Source organism: Bombina bombina, chromosome 8 (assembly GCF_027579735.1).
Source record: "Bombina bombina isolate aBomBom1 chromosome 8, aBomBom1.pri, whole genome shotgun sequence".
NCBI classification, from domain to species: domain Eukaryota; kingdom Metazoa; phylum Chordata; class Amphibia; order Anura; family Bombinatoridae; genus Bombina; species Bombina bombina.
Window position 1 is genome coordinate 117,607,577 of NC_069506.1, and position 19,612 is coordinate 117,627,188.

Below are 19,612 nucleotides of genomic sequence, written 5' to 3' on the forward strand. Positions count from 1 at the left end.
TAGGTTTAATATTTTTTTTTACTTAGATTTTTATTGTTCCTTAGCGGGTTTAGTTGAGAGGGGGGGGGGGGGTAGGTGTTACGTTAGTTTGCGTTCGGGGTATGTGGCGGCATAGGGGTTTATAATTAGATACATAGCGGTTAATAGTTTTGCGGTGGGTATGTGACGGGATAGGGATTATTAATTAAATACTTTCGGTGGGTATGTGGCGGCTTAGGGGTTAATAGGATAGTGGTATGTGGCGATTTAGATGTTTATTAGTGTAGTGTTAGTTTGCGATCGTACTTTCGGTAGGTATGTGGTGGTATAGGGGTTAATAGGATAGATATTTGCAGTGGGTACATGGCGGTTTAGATGTTTATTAGTGTAGTATTAGATTGCGATATCATACTTTCGGTAGGTATATGTGGCGGTATAGGGGTTAATAGGATAGATATTTGTGGTGGTTATGTGGTGGTTTAGATATTTATCAGTGTAGTGTTAGTTTGCAATCGTGGGGCCAGCTGTATACTCACTGCCCTGCCTGACCGCGCCATAACACTAAGTGCAGCTCGCTCCTGCTCTGTCTGACAGCAGGAGCGAGCTGCACTGTGTATAATGGCACGGTCGGGCTGTGACTATACAGCTGGCCTGATGTGCTGTAAAACAGCTGTTTTTTTAAAAAATTCAAAGGGTATATTATGTTTTATAAAGTTTGCGCTAATATAATGTTATATAATTCTGCACAATGTGCACAATTATATAACATTATTTTTAAGGTTTACTGACACTTTAGATTAGTGGTTAGGCACACAGCAGTTATATTGAAGGGATCCCTTTACTATACATTGCCATTATGGTCAGAGATGCTGGGTGATGTCTATAGCCAGCATTGCTGACCAATGGCAAGTACTGTATAGCAAATACCTCTCTGCGATGCTGCTATGTCGGGAGCTTGGAATATTTATCCGGCTTGCTCGACAAAGGGGCGGATCCCTTAGAATATTTTGCCAACTTGTAGCACTTTCAATGATCGGGGCCTCAGTATTAAGCTTTGGTTTACAGACAAATATAAGATATGGAAGCAAGTGTGTGTACATAAAAGTGATATAATGAGATCTGATATTACCTGCAAGTTCAACCCATTTTAATAGGCTGTGGCTTAAAAGCACAAAAACAGCTAATTCGTATACACAAACCTAAAAATGAAATTCCTCGTACACTTTACACTCAGCAGCTAGTATAACAAGTCACTAAAAATACATTAATGAAAAAACAATTTTACAGTATACTGTCCCTTTAACGTGCCTAGCTAGTGCTATATCAAGCAAACGTGTGGTCGTATCCCTCCAACAGCACACAGAGCAATGTAAACAGTGGATCGCAATGTGATTCACTGTTTACTTTGTGCTAGCAGTCTGCTGTTTGCTTTTGTAGAGCGATAATCTGTTTAAGCCCCTTTGACTAACTAGCAAAACCTGTTGAAAAATGATAACTCACGAAGACGCATTAGAGACAGGGAAAGACGCAGGAGGCAGCAATATCATGGGCTGGACCGCTTAGTGCTTAAAGGGACAGTAAAGTCATAATTAGACATTTATGATTTAGACAGAGCATACAATTTTAAACAACTTTCCAATTTACTTCTATTATTTAATTTGCTTCCTTTTCTTGTTATCCTTTGCTGAAAGGTTTATCTAGGTAAGATCAGGAGCAGCAAAGGACCGAAGTTCTAGCTGCTGATTGGTGGCTGCATATATATACCGATTGTCATTGGCTCACCCATTTGTTCAGTTAGAAACCAGTAGCTGCTCCTTCACTAAATGATACCAAGAGAATTAAGCAAATTTGATAGTAGAAATTAACTGGAAATTTGTTTAAAATTGTATGTTCTACCTAAATCATGAAAGAAAAATGTGGGGTTTCTTGTCCCTTTAATGTAATACAGAAGTATAGCTAACACATCACTGAGAAAAAAAATAGCTGTAAAATTGTATAGAAATGCAAAAAAGAATACAGCAAATGAAAATAAGCATTTAGAACTACAGTAATAAACACATAAATGGCACAGCATTTGTCCATAGGTATATAAAATACCACATATTGAGAATTCGCCTTGCATCCTGTTAAATAACATTGCTGCTTGTATTCATCCAAATTGTCAGTAAAATGTTGCACTCTTATTCCAGACTGTGCTCTCTGCTTTCTTGGTTGTAAACCAGAGTTAGACTGCAGAGCCAAAGCAGTTATTCTACTCCCTATCTTTATTTGCAATGTGCCAATTAATTCTGTAGCACTATACCGGGGCGGGGGGTGTTCTCTTAAACATTGGCAAAACACATTACTTTACTTAGGTATTTAATAAAGGCAACAACATTTAAAATATTATTATGCATATTAATGAATATCATTTAGCTTAAAATATTTATTCTTATACTCACCAACTATCTTTATTGTAATATTAATTTACTTTGGTACTTAAAGGGCCACTAAACCCAAAATCTTTCTTTCATGATTCAGATAGAGAATACAAATTTAAACAACATTACAATTTACTTCTATTATTTATTTTGCTTTATTTTATAGATATCCTTTTTTGAAGAAAAAGCAATGCACATGGGTGAGCCAATCACACGAGGCTTCTATGTGCAGCAACCAATCAGCAGCTACTGAGCATATCTAGATATGCTTTTCAGCAAAGAATATCAGGAGAATTAAACAAATTAGATAATAGAAGTAAATTAGAAAGATGTTTAAAATGGCATTCTCTTTCTAAACCATGAAAGAAAAAATATGGGTTTCATGTCCCTTTAAGGGGATTCTAAACTCATTTTTTTTTTCTTTAATGATTCATATAGAGCATGCAATTTTAAGCAACTTTATAATTTACTGCTATTATCAATTTTTCATTCTCTTGGTATCTTTATTTGAAAAGGTAAGAATGAAAGCTTAGGAGCCTGCCCACTCTATCTATAAAACATAAATATTTTTTTTGCTTTGACTTCCTATCAAACATTTATTATAAATTGTGCTGTAATTAACAAGACACGGGGAAGATTGCCAATCAGAAAAGCAACCTCAAGCCATTTAAACCATGTAAAACAAAGAATTTTGTGTGGAAGATGCAGGTGCCAGAAAGTACCAGGGAATGAAATATGAAAGCTGTGACTAGTAATTGGTTTCAACTAAAAAAATGTGTGCACACATTAAACTAGATGTACAATTTAGTGTCTTTCCTATAATAGTATTTTGAAACAAACAAAACTGTTCTCTTTCTAAAACACTTATTGTCCTTACCCCTTCCAATTTAAAGGGACACTGTACCCAAATTTTTTCTTTCGTGATTCAGATAGAGCATGCAATTTTAAGCAACTTTCTAATTAACTCCTATTATCAAATTTCCTTTATTCTCTTGGTATGTTTATTTGAAAAGCAAGAATGTAAGTTTAGATGCCGGCCCATTTTGGTAAACAACCTGGATTGTCTTTGCTGATTGGACAGCACCAATAAAAAAGTGCTGTCCATGGTCTGAATCAAAAATTTGCTGACTCCTTAGCTTAGATGCCTTCTTTTTAAAATAAAGATAGCAAGAGAACAAAGAGAAATTGATAATAGAAGTAAATTAGAAAGTTGCTTATAATTACATGCTCTATCTGAATCATGAAAGAAAAAATTTGGATTCAGTATCCCTTTAAGGTTGATTGATGTATATCATGTCAATATCTGCTTTCCTCTATTTGAATTATTTCTATGATTTATCCTGCAAAAGCCTTGACTGACAAACCAGGCTGCAAACTTTGCATATTATCCTATGTGCAGAGCACAGACATGAGAACAAAGTCTCATTTATTGCCAGAATCTATTTAATAATGAACAGTGCATGCCCGGAAAGTTACATCTTCTGCTGCACTGTGTAAGACCAATGTCTATGTTAACAATAGCCCATAATACATTTTTAATGCTATATTCTTGGGTGGCTTCAGTAGCAATAAACCATGAATAAATATCTCCTCATTCTGCAAGAAAGGCTAGGCAGTACTATGTCCATAAGTAACTTTTAGTAGTTACTTTCTAAAGAACACATATTTGTTTAAAAAAATGACAGAATGGACAATAATTAAATGAAATTGAAGAACTGAACAAGTATGACCTGGAGTTCAGCTTTTAAGTAATATATTTATATTATATAATGTAATATAAATGGTTAAATTTAGAATGAGCTAGTAACTGCAAACTACAATTTAGTACAGCTAGTAGCAATACAGTGGGCTATGGGCGTATATCCAAAGAGCAACTCACATATCACGCCTGCGATATCTAACTGGAAGGTAACACTGTATATATTCATTCACATTGCTCTACAGAGATTATCTTAACCTCTTAATAAGAAGAGATCACTACCTCTAATTGTAGTAACATAACTAGTGAAATTAAAAATTAATTCTAAAATTATTGTAATACGTTGTTTATATATATATATATATATATATATATATATATATATATATATAAAAGCAGTAGCACCTCTTTGCTTTCTAAAATTTAGTGAGAGTTCAAATCCATACGAACTTTATATATATATTAACTTTATATAAATATATATATATATATATATATAATTTTTTTAAAACAAAACAAAACATTTTCTATAATTGATCAGGTGTTTTGGAACGCACTGACAGAAAACAGTCCTAGATCAATATATGCTGCCCCCTTAAATTTGATTTCCCTTGGCCTAAGCATAATTAACCTACATACAAATATGCTACACCTTATGACTGCAAAAGTGCTCAGAAAAAGAATTGACAGAATATATTTAAAGGGCCATGATACCCAAATGTTGAAACACTTGAAAGTGATGCAGCATAGCTGTAAAAAGCTGACTAGAAAATATCACCTGAACATCTCTATGTAAAAAAGAAAGATATTTTATCTCAAAATGTCCTAAGTATTCACACCCCATTGTAAATGTCTTTAAGCAGCAAATCAATATGCCTGTCCCGGGACAGGCAAGGGAGTGAGCTTCATGCACACTCATATTATTTCCCTATTCAGTTTAAGGAAGTTTACTATGAAATCTCATGAGAGTTAAGTCAAATCTCATGAGATCACAGTAAAAGAGTTCATGAACTCAGCACTGCTGATTGGCTGCTGTTCATTTCTTCATTTTTTTTTTTTTTTTTTACCTGCAGCTGGACAGCAGCTGAAGTATCATTCTTTACACAGAACTTACTCTGCTGAGCTGAGGAAATTGTGAGGTAAAATATCTTCCTTTTTTACATAGAGATACTCAGGTGATATTTTCCTGTCAGCTTTTTACAGTTATACTGCATCAGTTTCAAGTGATTTAATTATATATATATATATATATATATATATATAGATATATATGAATTACTTAAAAAACATCAGGTATATATATATATATATATATATATATATTTATGTATGAATAAATAGAACATATTATTTTATGTGAAGAACATTGAAATGTGCAATATTAATATTTCATGTTGGGGTAGCGCACTTGGTTAAGCGCTATCGGTTCCGTGCGTGCGTAAGGGTGTTAGTTTTTTTTCCAATTTTCACAAAGTCTATGGGGAAATACATTAACACGGTCCTGATATTCGAAGTTTGGCTTTTTGCGCGCGTCGGATGAGCGCTCGTGCAAAAACATTTTACTTTTGACTTGTAATATGTGCGCTACCCAATGCAAGCAAAAAACTCAGTCAAGCATATATAACATGTAAGCGGGAGCACAAAGTACCGCTCCACTTGTAATCTAACCCTTAATAATGCTCTTTCCAATTCATTTTTACAGTTTGGAATTTTGAGACCATTTAATTTTCCTCTGGAACTATGTAGAGTTGACTCTTGAAAAATTACTTCACTTAACAGCTTTGGGAATAGATTAAGATAATACAGGACAATCAAGCACTCTAAATGCCACAGATGTATACTCAATTCTCAAACATTTGATCCACATATAATCAGTAAAACTAGTACTGGTTGTGATCTTTAGACAGTCTGTGAGAGATGAATAACACAATGTAAGTGATAAAACAATTAGCTAAATGTTGAGTAAATGAATATGTTTTCAATTTCTTAAAACAGTACAGTACAGTAGATGTCACCTAAGTTCACACAATGAGTGATGGGTATCAGAATATAACCCATATTCTAATTATCACTCATTCAGGAAAAAATAATACTTTAACACTTTCTGGCTAAATGGAAAAAGCAGAGACCTCCCCCCCTCCACAAAATTTCTGTATAATATGGAAATGATCATAAGGTTTGTTGCAGGAACTCATTTGTAGTTGTATGTGCAATATATATGTTGGCACCATTTATTTGTTGTAAAATGCATTCGTTAAAAAGAATAAAAAACTAGCTAAGCATTCTGCCACTACAACTAGTACCTACAGCTTGTGCTATAATTTTCCATCAGTGACAAACATCTAGTTTTATTAGTGGTAAAGTAAGTTGCACAGGACAGAAGTGAGAGATGGAGTTATCTCAGAGCACAACACCCCTCAATGATGAATTAGATAAACAAAGAGATTTCAAGTAAGAAAATACCACCAACACTGACACACTTTTCAAGACACACAAACTGAAATACGTACTTCGATACAGATTTGTTACAGTAACACTATCTTTAAGCTGTACAGAGATGCACAAAATACTGAATATACCTACTTAAACAGGTACAAGAGTAGCAATACACTGAACATAGGTGCAATCAGATCTAGGTAGCAAATCCTTTAGAGGGCTACGTAGCAGCATTACAAACAATGTATGTCACATGATCCCTGAGATGAAATAACACTGTTACTGGGTGACATAAGAAAGGGGGAGAATAGCACTAAATGTTTCATAATTATTAAATTATTTATATAGTGCTTTCTGCCCCAGGATACTCATGGTGCTTTAGCATACATCTTCAGACTTTAAACTCTAATTAAATGCTACATGGAATGATGCATTCAAAGAAAATATTAGTCTGAGAATAACTTGTAGATGTATTTTTAAAATGTTAATTATCTGTTTAAGTATTGGCAAAATAAGTGTAAAGTTATAGTGTCTATAAAACAATGGGAGCTGCCATGTTGTAACTTAGGTTACCTTCTCTGCTCTAGCCAATAAGGGACAGGTATAAATAGGTCACTAGAGTGTGCAGCCAATGGCTGTGTGGAATATAACAGTGTTCTGCACTTCCATTTCTAACAGGAACTGAAAAGCTCACAATTTAAGAATGGAATTACAGGCAAAGAGGACAAAATAAATAATGAAAGTATATTGCAAAGTTTTTTCTATATACAGTATATGATTTATCATTTTATATTACTATCTGAAAGTGTTTAATGTGTTTTAAAGTAGTTTTTACATCATCTGAATGGGTATATTTGCCAAAAGGTCCTGGTCTTTAAGTACTGTAGTGATGTATGTTCATCTTCAGATGGTCTAAAGATCAAGTTTTGTATACAGGGTATGCCCAGGTCATGGTTCATGTGCAGAGAGACAATTAGATCTCTCTTTCTTTTATATACTACACCCATAGCTCCCTACATTTTTTAAATCCTTCCCTTTAGTCCATAATTTAATTGAGGTCTTTGACATGGCAAATGTCCCATTCTTCAAATAGTTACAAATAAATAGTATCTCTCTGTTGTGTACTTTTACGCAGCACCTGCATTTTACATATTCTAATTTTCCAACTGGAAAAATAACCTTTGTTTTAAGAACATGATTGTTTAGATCGGGGGTGATTAAACTTTTTTTATATGGAGGTCACTGCTGGTGGGTAAAAGATAAATTTGGATCACATTTTAAGTTAATTACATAGGAAATTAGTTACTAATAATGAAATTAATTTAACTGCAAATACAATTTTTTTTTTTAAAGGGACAGTAAACACCAGAATTTTTGTTGTTTAAAAGGGTAGATAATCCCTTTATTACCCATTCCCCAATTTTGCATAACCAACACAATTATAATAATATACTTTTTACCTCTGTGATTACCTTGTATCTATGGCTCTGCAAACTGCCCCCTTATTTCAGTTCTTTTGACAGAATTGCATTTTTAGCCAATCAGTGCTTGCTCTTAGGAGCTTCACGTGCCTGAGCTCAATGTTATCTATATGAAACACATGAACTAACATCCTCTAGTGGTGAAAAACTGTCAAAATGCTTTCAGATTAGAGGTGGCTTTCAAAGTCTAAATCTAGCTTATGAACCTCCTAGATTTAGCTTTCAACTAAGAATATCAAGAGAACAAATCAAAATTGGTAATAAAAGTAAAATGGAAAGTTGTTTATAATTACATGTCCTATTTAAATCCTGAAAGTTTTTTGACTTGACTGTCCCTTTAAGTACTATTGGGGACACCAAAACCTTGGCAGGATGTGGCCGGGCCGTAATTTGGACAGCCCTGGTTTATGTGCTTTTATGAATAACAGATTATCAATTATTGAATTTTTTATTATCAACTAATGATAAATCTTGGGCTGACTTTTTTTTTAACTTTACAAGTAAAGTAACTGCTTTTAGCCAGGACTTCCTTATTTTTTGTGATATATTTCACTTATTTTATGACAAGCATGAATTTAATAAACAAACTGATTACTTTACATATTAGAGTAAATTTTAAACATAATTTAGTTTTGTTTAGGGCATTTTATATATGATACAATATCATACAATATGTATTTGGAAGATTATATTATATCCAACAGAAGAACCTTTTTTCTTAACTCCTCAATACCCACAAGGTATTTTGTAAAAAGAAAAAAAAACACAAAACAGTGCATACCAGAACATTTCTTAGGAAGTGTATATACCTTTAAATACTTTACATATTTTACTTGCTTAAATCCAATGGATTGTATTAGTGGACAAGAATGATAAGGGATAACATCAGATAGACAAAGTCAAAACTAAAGGAACACTCAAGTCAAAATAAACGTTTATGATTCAGATACAGCATGCAGTTTTAAGACATTTTCCAATTTACTTCCATTATCAAATTTTGCACAGTCTTTTTATATGCACACTTTCTGGGGAACAAGATCCTACTGAGTATGTGCACAAGCTCACAGGGTATACGTATACTAGTCTGTAATTGGCTGATGTCTGTCACATGATACAGGGGGCCATAAAATGGGAGGAAAAAAAATAATTTATAATGAAAAAATCTACTGCTTATTTGAAATTCATTCATGCATTGTCTTTTTAGTATGCAATGTGGTTAATTATGCAATTCTACTGCATTGAGTGGTCATTTAAACTTTTATGATTCAGACAGAGTGCAGTTTTAAAGAACTCTCCAATTTCTGTTAACAAATTTGTCATTCTTATAGTATTTTGTAAACAGGTAGGCTCATAGGAGTGTACCAGCATGCACATTGCAATAAACTGTTTGCAACAATGTTTGTTACAATGCTATACATTGTTGTGAACACTGGTGCCATAGAGTTCTAAAGACGTGCTACTATGGCTATGTACTCTAACACAAACGTTACCAAGAGAACAAAGAAGATTTGATGATATAAGTAAATTAGAAGGATTTAGAAAAAATGCACATGCTATATGAATCATGAAAGCTAAATTTTGACTTTACTGTACCTTTAGAAAATGTTCAGTGTTTAATTATGTTGTACTGGAAATAAATTCATATAAAAAAATTAACTGCAAGTTAATAATTTTCTTTGTTTTTAATAGCAGTCATACAAATTGTCAATAGCTGGAATTTGACATAATTACTCTTACTTAGAGATTCCAAGAAAGATCTTGTACGAAAATGAAAAATGTAACATTAGAAATATAAAATAATGTAATTAAAACAATATGTTTTAATTGTGTGTAATTAATGGTATTCAATCATTGAGAAATAAATGTGTCTTTTTAATTGACTATAAATTGTACTAGCCAATTTTTTTCTAAGGAAATTAATTCTTTGGTTATAGCTTTGTATGTCAACATTTTGTCAAACAGTAATGTCTCAAATCAAAGGAACAATAAATTAATTTCTTTTATATATGCTTAGTACATCAATAATTAAGCACCACTTTGTAAAAGATTTGCATACAAAAAAAAAATATTTTTAAAGCATTTAAAACTGTGATTGTTTTAGCAAAATTTGCATTGTTTTACAACCCAGGGAAAAACCTATTGAACAGGTTCATCTTATCTATTTTGCTATGGCAAATTAGGAACAAATATGCTACACTGATTAAGAAATCACTTTGAAGAATGTTGCAGGGTTGGGTTTCAATATTCTCTGATCAAGCTCTCTAAAGTTAGTGGGGGAAAAAACAAAACAAATACAGTTTTCACAGTTAAATTACAGTAAAAAGGGGACAATACAGTGCAGGTATCTGAAGGAGAGCTGCTGCGCATGTGCAAACTCATCAGCACTGGAATCCAGTGAAAGCTAGATTTCAACATGGCGGCACCAATGACTTTATCTCTTGCAGATATATTTATCTGCTAAATTATACACAGACAAGCCTTATTAATGCTATTATCTGTTGTAGCTTTAGGGTTATAAAATAAAAGCAATATAATGGCAAGCTTTTGTGCTGTCCCTTATGTAACATACCTCCTTGTATGTATTTTTAAATGTGGACTCTCCCCCCCTTTACACTGTTTGTCCCACCCTCCGGTCCAAAAAACAATGTGCCATAATAGTCCAAACATGACATGCTCTAATTCCTTAGAAAATGTAAGTTTAAGACTATTGATCTGGCACTACTGTTTGTTTAACTCCCACAAAGGGTTTAAACACACGGTAGAAGTACTGCCACTGATCCAATCAGCAGCGCTAGTTATGCATCTGATTCATGTGACTAGTTCTGCTGATTGGATCACTGGTCGTTTCTGTTCTCAACCAGCAGTGCTCAGCTCGTCTCCCAAGCAGTACTTCTACTGAGTGTTTAACCACTTTACAGGGGTAAAAATACAGAACTGCAGGCTTGATAGACTTAAAATGACATGCTCTATCGAATTAGAGCCTGTGAATTTGGACTGGTATGGTCCTTTTTTATTCAGTTCTATAAAGTAAAATACTAGAATCCTGCAAATAGAAAATGTGTAGCATTGATCTGAATAAATCCCATTTATGTTGCAGGCTTCTTTTACATTTATAATCATTTTTGCACAAATGACTAAAGAGAAATTTGCATCTAAATTAAAATAATTCAAACAGTGGAATACCAAAGATATAAGACATCAAACCCTACTTGATAAATATCAAGTTCAAATGTAATTTATTAAAAATCAGCTGAATAAACCTCTGGGGTAAAATATAAACATAAAGACATCAATTTGAGGGGAAAGATAAGAGACATTACACATATTCACACCAATTAGAATTTTTGTTAACAAATTCTAAATTACACATCAAAATATTTTTCTTTTCATTGTATATGTCTTTGACTTTAAGCACAAATGGGCATGTTTGTGTTGTTCACAGTATTGTCATGTATTGCATATAAGGTATATACAGTGATTGCCTAAGACTGTTGCCATGGATACACTGGACCTGCATTTTTTTCCCTAGAATGTTCTCAATCATTCAATTCTTCATTTTTATTTCATACACGTTTTGGCCATATATACCAAATCTTTGTCATAATATCCTCTGGCAAATGAAAACACATGTTAATTAGTGAAAGGATGCCAGGGATAACGCTAAATATGGGCCACTTTGTATCTTAAAATATATTATTATGTAGAAGTGCAACACTGAGGTGATTCCGTTATAAATTCCACTGTAATTCATTGCTCTCCAGGCTAAACATTTTGTAAATAAAATAAACTGATTTAAAACAGGTTGATTTGTTAAAAAAAAGCAAATATGGAAACACTTATTTTATAAAAAAAAATAATCACAAACATGATATGATAATTTACTTTAAAAACAAAGACCTGTCTTGTTTATGCTAAAAGTTATGCCCTATATGCATAAAAAAACACAAAAAATTGAAGGATGATTGAATGTATAATCTCAAATATTCTGCAAAATATAGAAGATGTGACAATGTCTGACCTTCTGAGGTTAAGGACACATCATGTTTTATACCAACAGAATCTGTAATATATAGTGTGGAAACACAGGTTATGAAGCCAATATTGGTTATTTCATTTAGTTCTGGGAAAAAATACCAATGCCCTGAAGCTACTAGATACACATTAAACTTAGTTTTCATTTTAGACCCTCAGGCAATACAGAGGATGAACAGGACACATGAGGTGTGATGTTGTGGTTAAAATAAAGTGCTAAAATAAAGTGCTTCTAATGTAAAGATTTTCCTTTTTGGAATTATACCTTGGCTAAGACTCAAAGGCCATTAAAAATGAATATGTAAAATCATATCATACCATTTCTACAAATGGCTTCAGCTTTCTGCCATAAAACTTTGTTAACATGACAATAAAGTTGCAAAAATTGTATATGTCCATTAAAGATATGAAAATGCATTTGACATCATACAAATAAAAATACATGTACGTACATAGAACCCCCTTTAGATACACCGACAGTTCAGCCATCAGATGTCTGAGCACAGTTATATACCCAGCGACAAAACACCCACAACACACTCAAAATATTAAATCATGAGAGATTTTGAACTTAAACAAGAAATCCTAAAGAAATGTAGAAAATGGCAGAAGATCTTCATGCAAAGTCCTACAGACTTCTGCCACATCGCCATGCAGGTTTAACCATCATTATTAAGAAACTTCATGTGTTGGCAGGGAGTGAAAGCAAGTAATGTTTTGTTGGTTTTTTTTCCAGAAAATAATTAACAAAAAACAAACAAACAAACAAACAAAAACATCATTTGAAATAAAATTATCTTTACAGACAGAATTAACATTGCATGATAATATCTTGTCTACTTGCTCATCACTACCAGAGATTTGCTGCGTCCTGCAGCTAACACAGAATCTAGTTAGTCAATTAATGCTTCACCCTTGATCATTTCCTATGGAAGCTCCAACTGAGAATTTAAAGGTGCAGTTCCACTGAGCAATATGTGTTGATGTTTACACGATAATTAAATTACTCGGCCATAAATTTACATTTTTAACAATTTGTATAAGTTAAACTAGTCTATTGAACACTTTTTGTCCAGCTTTACCAAACCGCAATGACATATATCACTAAATAATCTAACATCTGCAGTGGTACCTACCATAGCAACTGAAACTGGGCCCATCTTGCACTGTAATCAGTAGTAGCATCACCACAGGGGGCCTGATTAGGCATGTGCCCCACCAGTATTATGCCTAGCCCCGCTGTGTGCCTCCCCCCTTCCCCTACAAACACAAGGCTCACAGTGTAAGGAAAGTGTATGAATTTGCCTATACAAATATGATGGCATTCAATATGGCCACCACTGTGTTGATGTACAGAAAAATCAACCACCATATTTGTACAGGAAAGTTGCACAAGTGTGAAGTGGACTAACCAAGAAAGGACGACACACAGTCACAAAGAAGTCGCTCAAATTCTCCTGAAAATAGTATCTGTTATTAATCAGGTATACTGAATAATACTATTAAGGATTTGTGGTGCTTTCAAAAAGGATACTGTTGATTAGGGGGTCCCCGGAAAAAGCCTTTGCATTGGAGCCAATTGAGGTCTAGTATTTCCCCTATCTCCTATGTAAAAGAAAAAACTGACACTACTTTAAATTTGATTGTGCCCAAAAAAAAAGAAAAATAATTGTTTTTTTTTTTTTTAAATTAAGTGGAACTGCACATTTAAATATAGTGAATTAGTTACTGTTCCCAAGCACATAATAGGGGTGGCGATGAGGGAAGGAATAATTAGATAAGGAGCATAACTTGAATTCTTTCATAGCAGTTTTTTTCTGATTTATGCTGGACTCTTGGTTAAGCAGCATAAGAAGAGACATTCATTCAACTACAGATCTGCCAATTACAGGAAGAGTGACTTCTTTCATTAACGATATGCTGCCATACCAAATATTAAAGCAGAATGCAATGGATGACATTCAACTGACCAATCCCTCACCACTACATACATACACACAGGAACGAGATAATGATTCTTGAGGTTTCCACACCTTGCACTTTTGTATTATTGACACGTCTTTTATATATTTTGTTTACATATTTACAGAAGTTCAACACTAAAATTAGATGCCCGGTGACATACCAAGGTCCAAAGTTGGATTCTCTTGGGCTTTCTATATGGACTCCTTTCCCTGCCAGATAAAGGCAGGAGCACAAGGCATGAATTGATTTCCTACTGTCTTCCCATTTCGGAAAATGAATTCAAATTTTATGTTTTTTTCTTTTTCCCCAAAAGGAAAGAAGAGTCCTATATCCCCCAATAAAAGAGGATATTGTCTTTGAAGGACCACTCAGAGATGCCTCGGACTCGGGTGGCCATTATGGTACAGCTTCTGCTTGATATGAACCATGTTCCCACTGGTGTCATCATACTGCCGCCGGTGACGTTTTCGAAAATCCCTCAAGTTACAAAATTTTGGAATCCAAGACCAGGTGTTGTCTGTAAAGAAAATAAAAATCAGAATAATTTAGAACAAAAATAATTCAAGCACGTATCGCATGGAGAGATGCAATAAAATAAATTAGCACATATATATGGGGTCATATATGGAACATCTTCCTAGCAGGGAAAAGTTAAAAAAGCAATATATTTCAAGCAATAAAACCAGAAAGGGTTATATGACCGACAACATCTACAATACATGTAAATCTTTTTGTCCATCACCGTGTTCTATTTATCTGCAGTATCTGCATAACCTATGGAGTTTTTAGCTAATGATCATTTCACATCTTGCCTGGGGAATGTAAATCTGAATCTTCATTAGCTAAGTCACTGGGAATTTATGTTGCAGTTGCAGTTTAACTCTGTCCACTAAGATTACTGCATCTTGAAAAAACAGTTTATTGTTTTTAGAAATATATATGTAACGGTCACACTGTCAAGCAGATAATACACAAGAGATGCCATTGTGTGGAGAAAAAAAATACTAGCCAAACAGCTGATCATAACTATATTTATCATTTGTAATTCCTTAAAGGGATAGGAAAGTCAAAATTAAACTTGCATAATTCAGATAGAACATGTAATTTTAAGACACTTTTAAATTCACTTCTATTTTCAAATATGCTTCGTTCTCTTAGTATCCCTTGTGGAAAAAGAATATACACATATCATACACTAATGGGAGCTGCTGCTAATTGGTGCCTGCATACATTTGTCTATTGTGATTGGCTAACTAGATGTGTTCAACTTTCTGCCAGTAGTACAATGATGTTCCTTCAGCAATGGATAACAAGAGAATTAAGCAAATTTGATAAAAGAAGTAAATTGGAAAGCTGTTTAAAATTGTATGTTCTATCCAAATCATCAATGAACATTTTTGGGTTTACTACCCCTTTATTATTATTATTATTATTATTCTTTATTTATAAAGCGCCAACAGATTCCGCAGCGCTGTTCATAGGTAACAAAGATAAAAGGACAGTACAATATGAGACACCAGACAAAATTTAACAAATGCAGGAGGAATTGGGAGCCCTGTTCCCATGGGAACTTACAATCTAAATGGGTAGGAGGGTGAGAAACAGGAGGTGGGGACTGCAAAGGTGGGAATGATCTTAGTGTGAAGTTAGATGAGGGCAACTATTAGGCAAGTGGAATTCATTAGTTACTGGTTTGGTTATAGGCTTCCCTGAACAAGAAGGTCTTTAGGGAGCGTTTAAAGGAGGAGAGGTTGGGGGAAAGTCTGACAGCACGAGGAAGTGCGTTCCAGAGGGTTGGTGCAGCACGAGAGAAGTCCTGTAGTCTAGCATGAGAGGAGGTGATGGTAGAAGAGGCAAGGAGTAGATTGTTGTTGGATCTTAGGGGACGGGCTGGAGTATATTTGTTGATGAGTGAGGACAGGTATTGGGGGGCTGCATTGGTAAGGGCTTTGTAGGTCAGAGTGAGAATTTTTAATTTAATTCTGCTGTGAATGGGGAGCCAGTGAAGGGACTCACAGAGGGGTGCGGCAGATACAGAGCGTCGGGAGAGGTGGATTAGCCTAGCAGAGGCATTTAGGATGGATTGAAGTGGGGAGAGGCGGGAGAGAGGAAGGCCAGTTAGTAGTTTGTTACAGTAGTCAAGCCGGGAAATTACTAGGGAATGGATTATTTGTTTAGTAGTTTCAGCACTCAGAAAAGGACGAATTTTGAAGATATTGCGCAGGTGGTTGCGACAGGATGAAGAGAGCAATTGTATGTGGGGTATGAAGGACAGATTGGAGTCGAGTGTAACTCCAAGGCAGTGGACTTGGGGTGATGGGGAGATAGTGGTGTCACCGACAGTGATAGTAAAGTTAGAAACTGGAGTCGAATTAGTTGGGGGGATTAGAAGAAGCTCAGTCTTGGACATGTTGATTTTTAGGTGTTGAGAGGCCATCCAGGAAGAAATGCCAGATAAGCAGCCGCTGATGTGGGAAAGGACAGAAGGAGAGAGTGCAGGGGTGGATAGGTAGATCTGAGTATCATCAGCATAGAGGTGATAGTTGAAGCCATAGCTACTAATAAGTTTACCCAGTGAGGAAGTATAAATAGAGAAGAGTAGAGGGCCTAGAACAGAGCCTTGAGGTACTCCAACAGACAACAGAGGCAGTGTAGAGGATGAGTCACCAGCAAATGAGACAGAAAAGGACCTATTAGAGAGATAAGAGTGGATCCAGGAGAGGGCAATGTCACAGAGCCCAAGGGAGCTGAGAGTCCGTAGGAGGAAGGGATGGTCAACAGTGTCAAAGGCAGCAGACAGGTCAAGTAAGATAAGTATAGAATAGTGGCCATTGTTTTTAGCAGAAAGAAGATCGTTAGTAACCTTGGTGAGGGCAGTCTCAGTTGAGTGTTGGGGACGGAAGCCAGATTGCAGGGGGTCAAGCAATGAGTTGGAGGATAGGAAGTGTGTTAGGCGATCGAAAACTAGTTTTTCCAGGACTTTAGAAGCTAGCGGAAGTAGTGATATGGGGCGGTAGTTTGCAGGAGAATTGGGGTTGAGGGAGGGTTTTTTGAGGATGGGGGTGACCTTTGCATGTTTGAAGGATGATGGAAATGAACCAGTAGTAAGGGATCGGTTGAATATGTGAGTAAGATCAATTAGGGAGTTTCTCATCCTAATGAGATGTGTTTGCATGTCAGTTAGTAGATATAAGGCAGAGCTAGGAGTAGGATGTATTACCATATGCCTGAGAAAACGGTTGTATAACCGAGAAACGCGTTGCATGTTAAAGGGGGTCACTGTGAACACCTCTTGTCCACTTATTTAACACCACTGTGTTATTTTATGAACTTTTTTTAAATAAAAATTGCTTTTATTTTATCACTATATTGAGTGGACATATTCATTTCACTACCCTACCTGCCTTAATATTTTACAATAACATTGTGGAGCTGCCACATTTTGGATACACATCTGAGCCGGGAGTTCAAGAGGTGAGCTGACATACCTCTCCAAATTGCCAGCCTGTTCCCACTAGCACATTGGTGTGCTCGCCCAAAATGTGAGTACCCATTTTTGGAAACTTATCAGAACTATTGCAATTGTATCCTGGATGATCTGCACATGTAGTGCATGTCTTCTTGTTGTTCTTCCAGTATATCAATACTAAGAAACTGCCTTTGATTGTGGGTGAGCTGTCACACCTGTGTAAATCTGCAGCCTGCAACTACCAGCACATAAGTGTGCTTTTGGAGTATGTGAGTACACATTTGGCTTTCATATGATTTGTTTTTTCTTATCCTGACGATACTACACATGAGGCGCCTCTCTGTTTTTTTTATATTTTTCTTAGTACATTGAGATTATAGGTGAGCAGATGGGGGTCTGAGATGGGAAATGGGCGACAGGTGACATCAGAAGGGGAGCAGAGGTAGGAGAATACCAGATCAAGAGAGTGTCCGTCACGGCGAGTAGGGAATAGGGTAGATTGTGAGAGGCCGAAGGAGTTAGTGAGTGAGAGAAGTTTAGAGGCAGCAGGGGTAGATGGGTTATCAATGGGGATGTTGAAGTCCCCTAAGATTAGAGCAGGTGTATTTGTAGAGAGAAAGTGAGAAAGCCAGGCAGCAAAGTTGTCGAGGAATTGGGAGGTTGGTCCAGGGTGGCGATAGATAACTGCCACCTTGAGGGAGAGGGGGGAGAAAATGCGGATGCAATGGACTTCAAAGGAGGAGAAGGAGAGAGATGGATGAGGATGGAGGTGCTGATAGGAGCAGGAAGGGGACAGTAAGATTCCAACACCGCCACCATGTCTCTCACCTGGCCTAGGTGTGTGGCTAAAGTGGGGACTGCCGTGCGTTAGAGCAGCAATGGAAGCAGTGTCAGAGGAAGAAAGCCAGGTTACAGTAATTGCTAGAAGATTGAAAGCGTTAGAAACAAACAGGTCGTGAACAATTGTAAGTTTGTTACAGACAGAGTGTGCATTCCAGAGGGCACAAGAAAAGAGAGGGGATAAGCGCTGTGGGTTAATGGAGATGAGATTGTTGGGATTGCGTGACCTTGAGTTTGTATTGTGGGGGACTGAGCGAGAGTGTATGAGGGTGGTGATTGCTGCAGGGCCAGGGTTAGGAGAGATGTCACCAGAAGCAAGCAGTAGTAGCAGTGAGAGTGACAGAAGGTGAGAGTGAGACTTGTAGGAACGGGTATGACTAGACACAGGAGAGTTAGATGGGGAAGTATTGCTAAGGAAACAGAGTAGTTCATGAGAGGACAGCATAGGGGATGAGAGGAGGGAGGGAGAGATAAGGATAGTGTGGGGATTATTGATGTTATAAGGGCATGCAGTGAGTTTTAGGAAGATGGCAGACAGAAAGAACATAGAGAGCATTGTGCAGGTGTATAGTTAGTAAGGATTACCTGTTAGTGGGGTCTGCAGTTTCCCCTCCAGTTTCTAAACTCCATTTCTTAACTCAGCCACTTATAATTCAGAGCCACTTTGAATTTCAGAGCCAGCTAGTAAAATTAGGGTTGGAATGATTTGATTCAAGGCAGCTGTGTTACAAGTAGACTAGTTAGGAAGACTGGAGTTACACACTTGTAAATTAGATGGGGGGGGGGGGGTGAGCAAATGGCTGGGGGATGCACACAGAAATTATACAATGGAGCTGATAATTATACAGAAAAAGTCATAAATTCAGACATCAGAGGAAATGCATAACAACCAGGGCATGACATGCAGAGAAAGAAATGCATACCAGTATATTGAAAAAAACATTAAAGGGACGTGGGATAACAACCAGGGCATGAAATGCAGAGAAAGAAATGCATACCAGTATATTGAAAAAAACATTAAAGGGACGTGGGATAACAACCAGGGCATGAAATGCAGAGAAAGAAATGCATACCTGTGGAGAGATGAGATGATGAATAGTTAGAACAATGCTTCATGTTGTTAGTAGAGCATTCTAGATGATAGCATTATGGATTTAACTCCATTTCTTAACTCGGCCACTTATAATTCAGAGCCAATGTATGCTGCAGTTTTACAGCTGATTGGTGCAAATGGGGTATTAAAAGTGAACTATCCCCTCAAACTAGCTATTTTAGACAATAATTTTCCACT

At 35.9% G+C, this 19,612-nt stretch overlaps 1 protein-coding gene across 1 annotated transcript in view; it reads right to left on the bottom strand.

Annotated features, from left to right (window-relative positions):
* Positions 1-14,380: 14,380 nt before the first annotated feature.
* Positions 14,381-19,612, bottom strand: part of TMEM240 (transmembrane protein 240) — a 171,864-nt gene continuing 166,632 nt past the window's right edge. The window contains exon 4 of the mRNA XM_053689896.1: positions 14,381-14,529. Coding sequence (XP_053545871.1) covers positions 14,381-14,529 — 149 coding nt within the window. The remainder of the gene's footprint in view (positions 14,530-19,612) is intronic.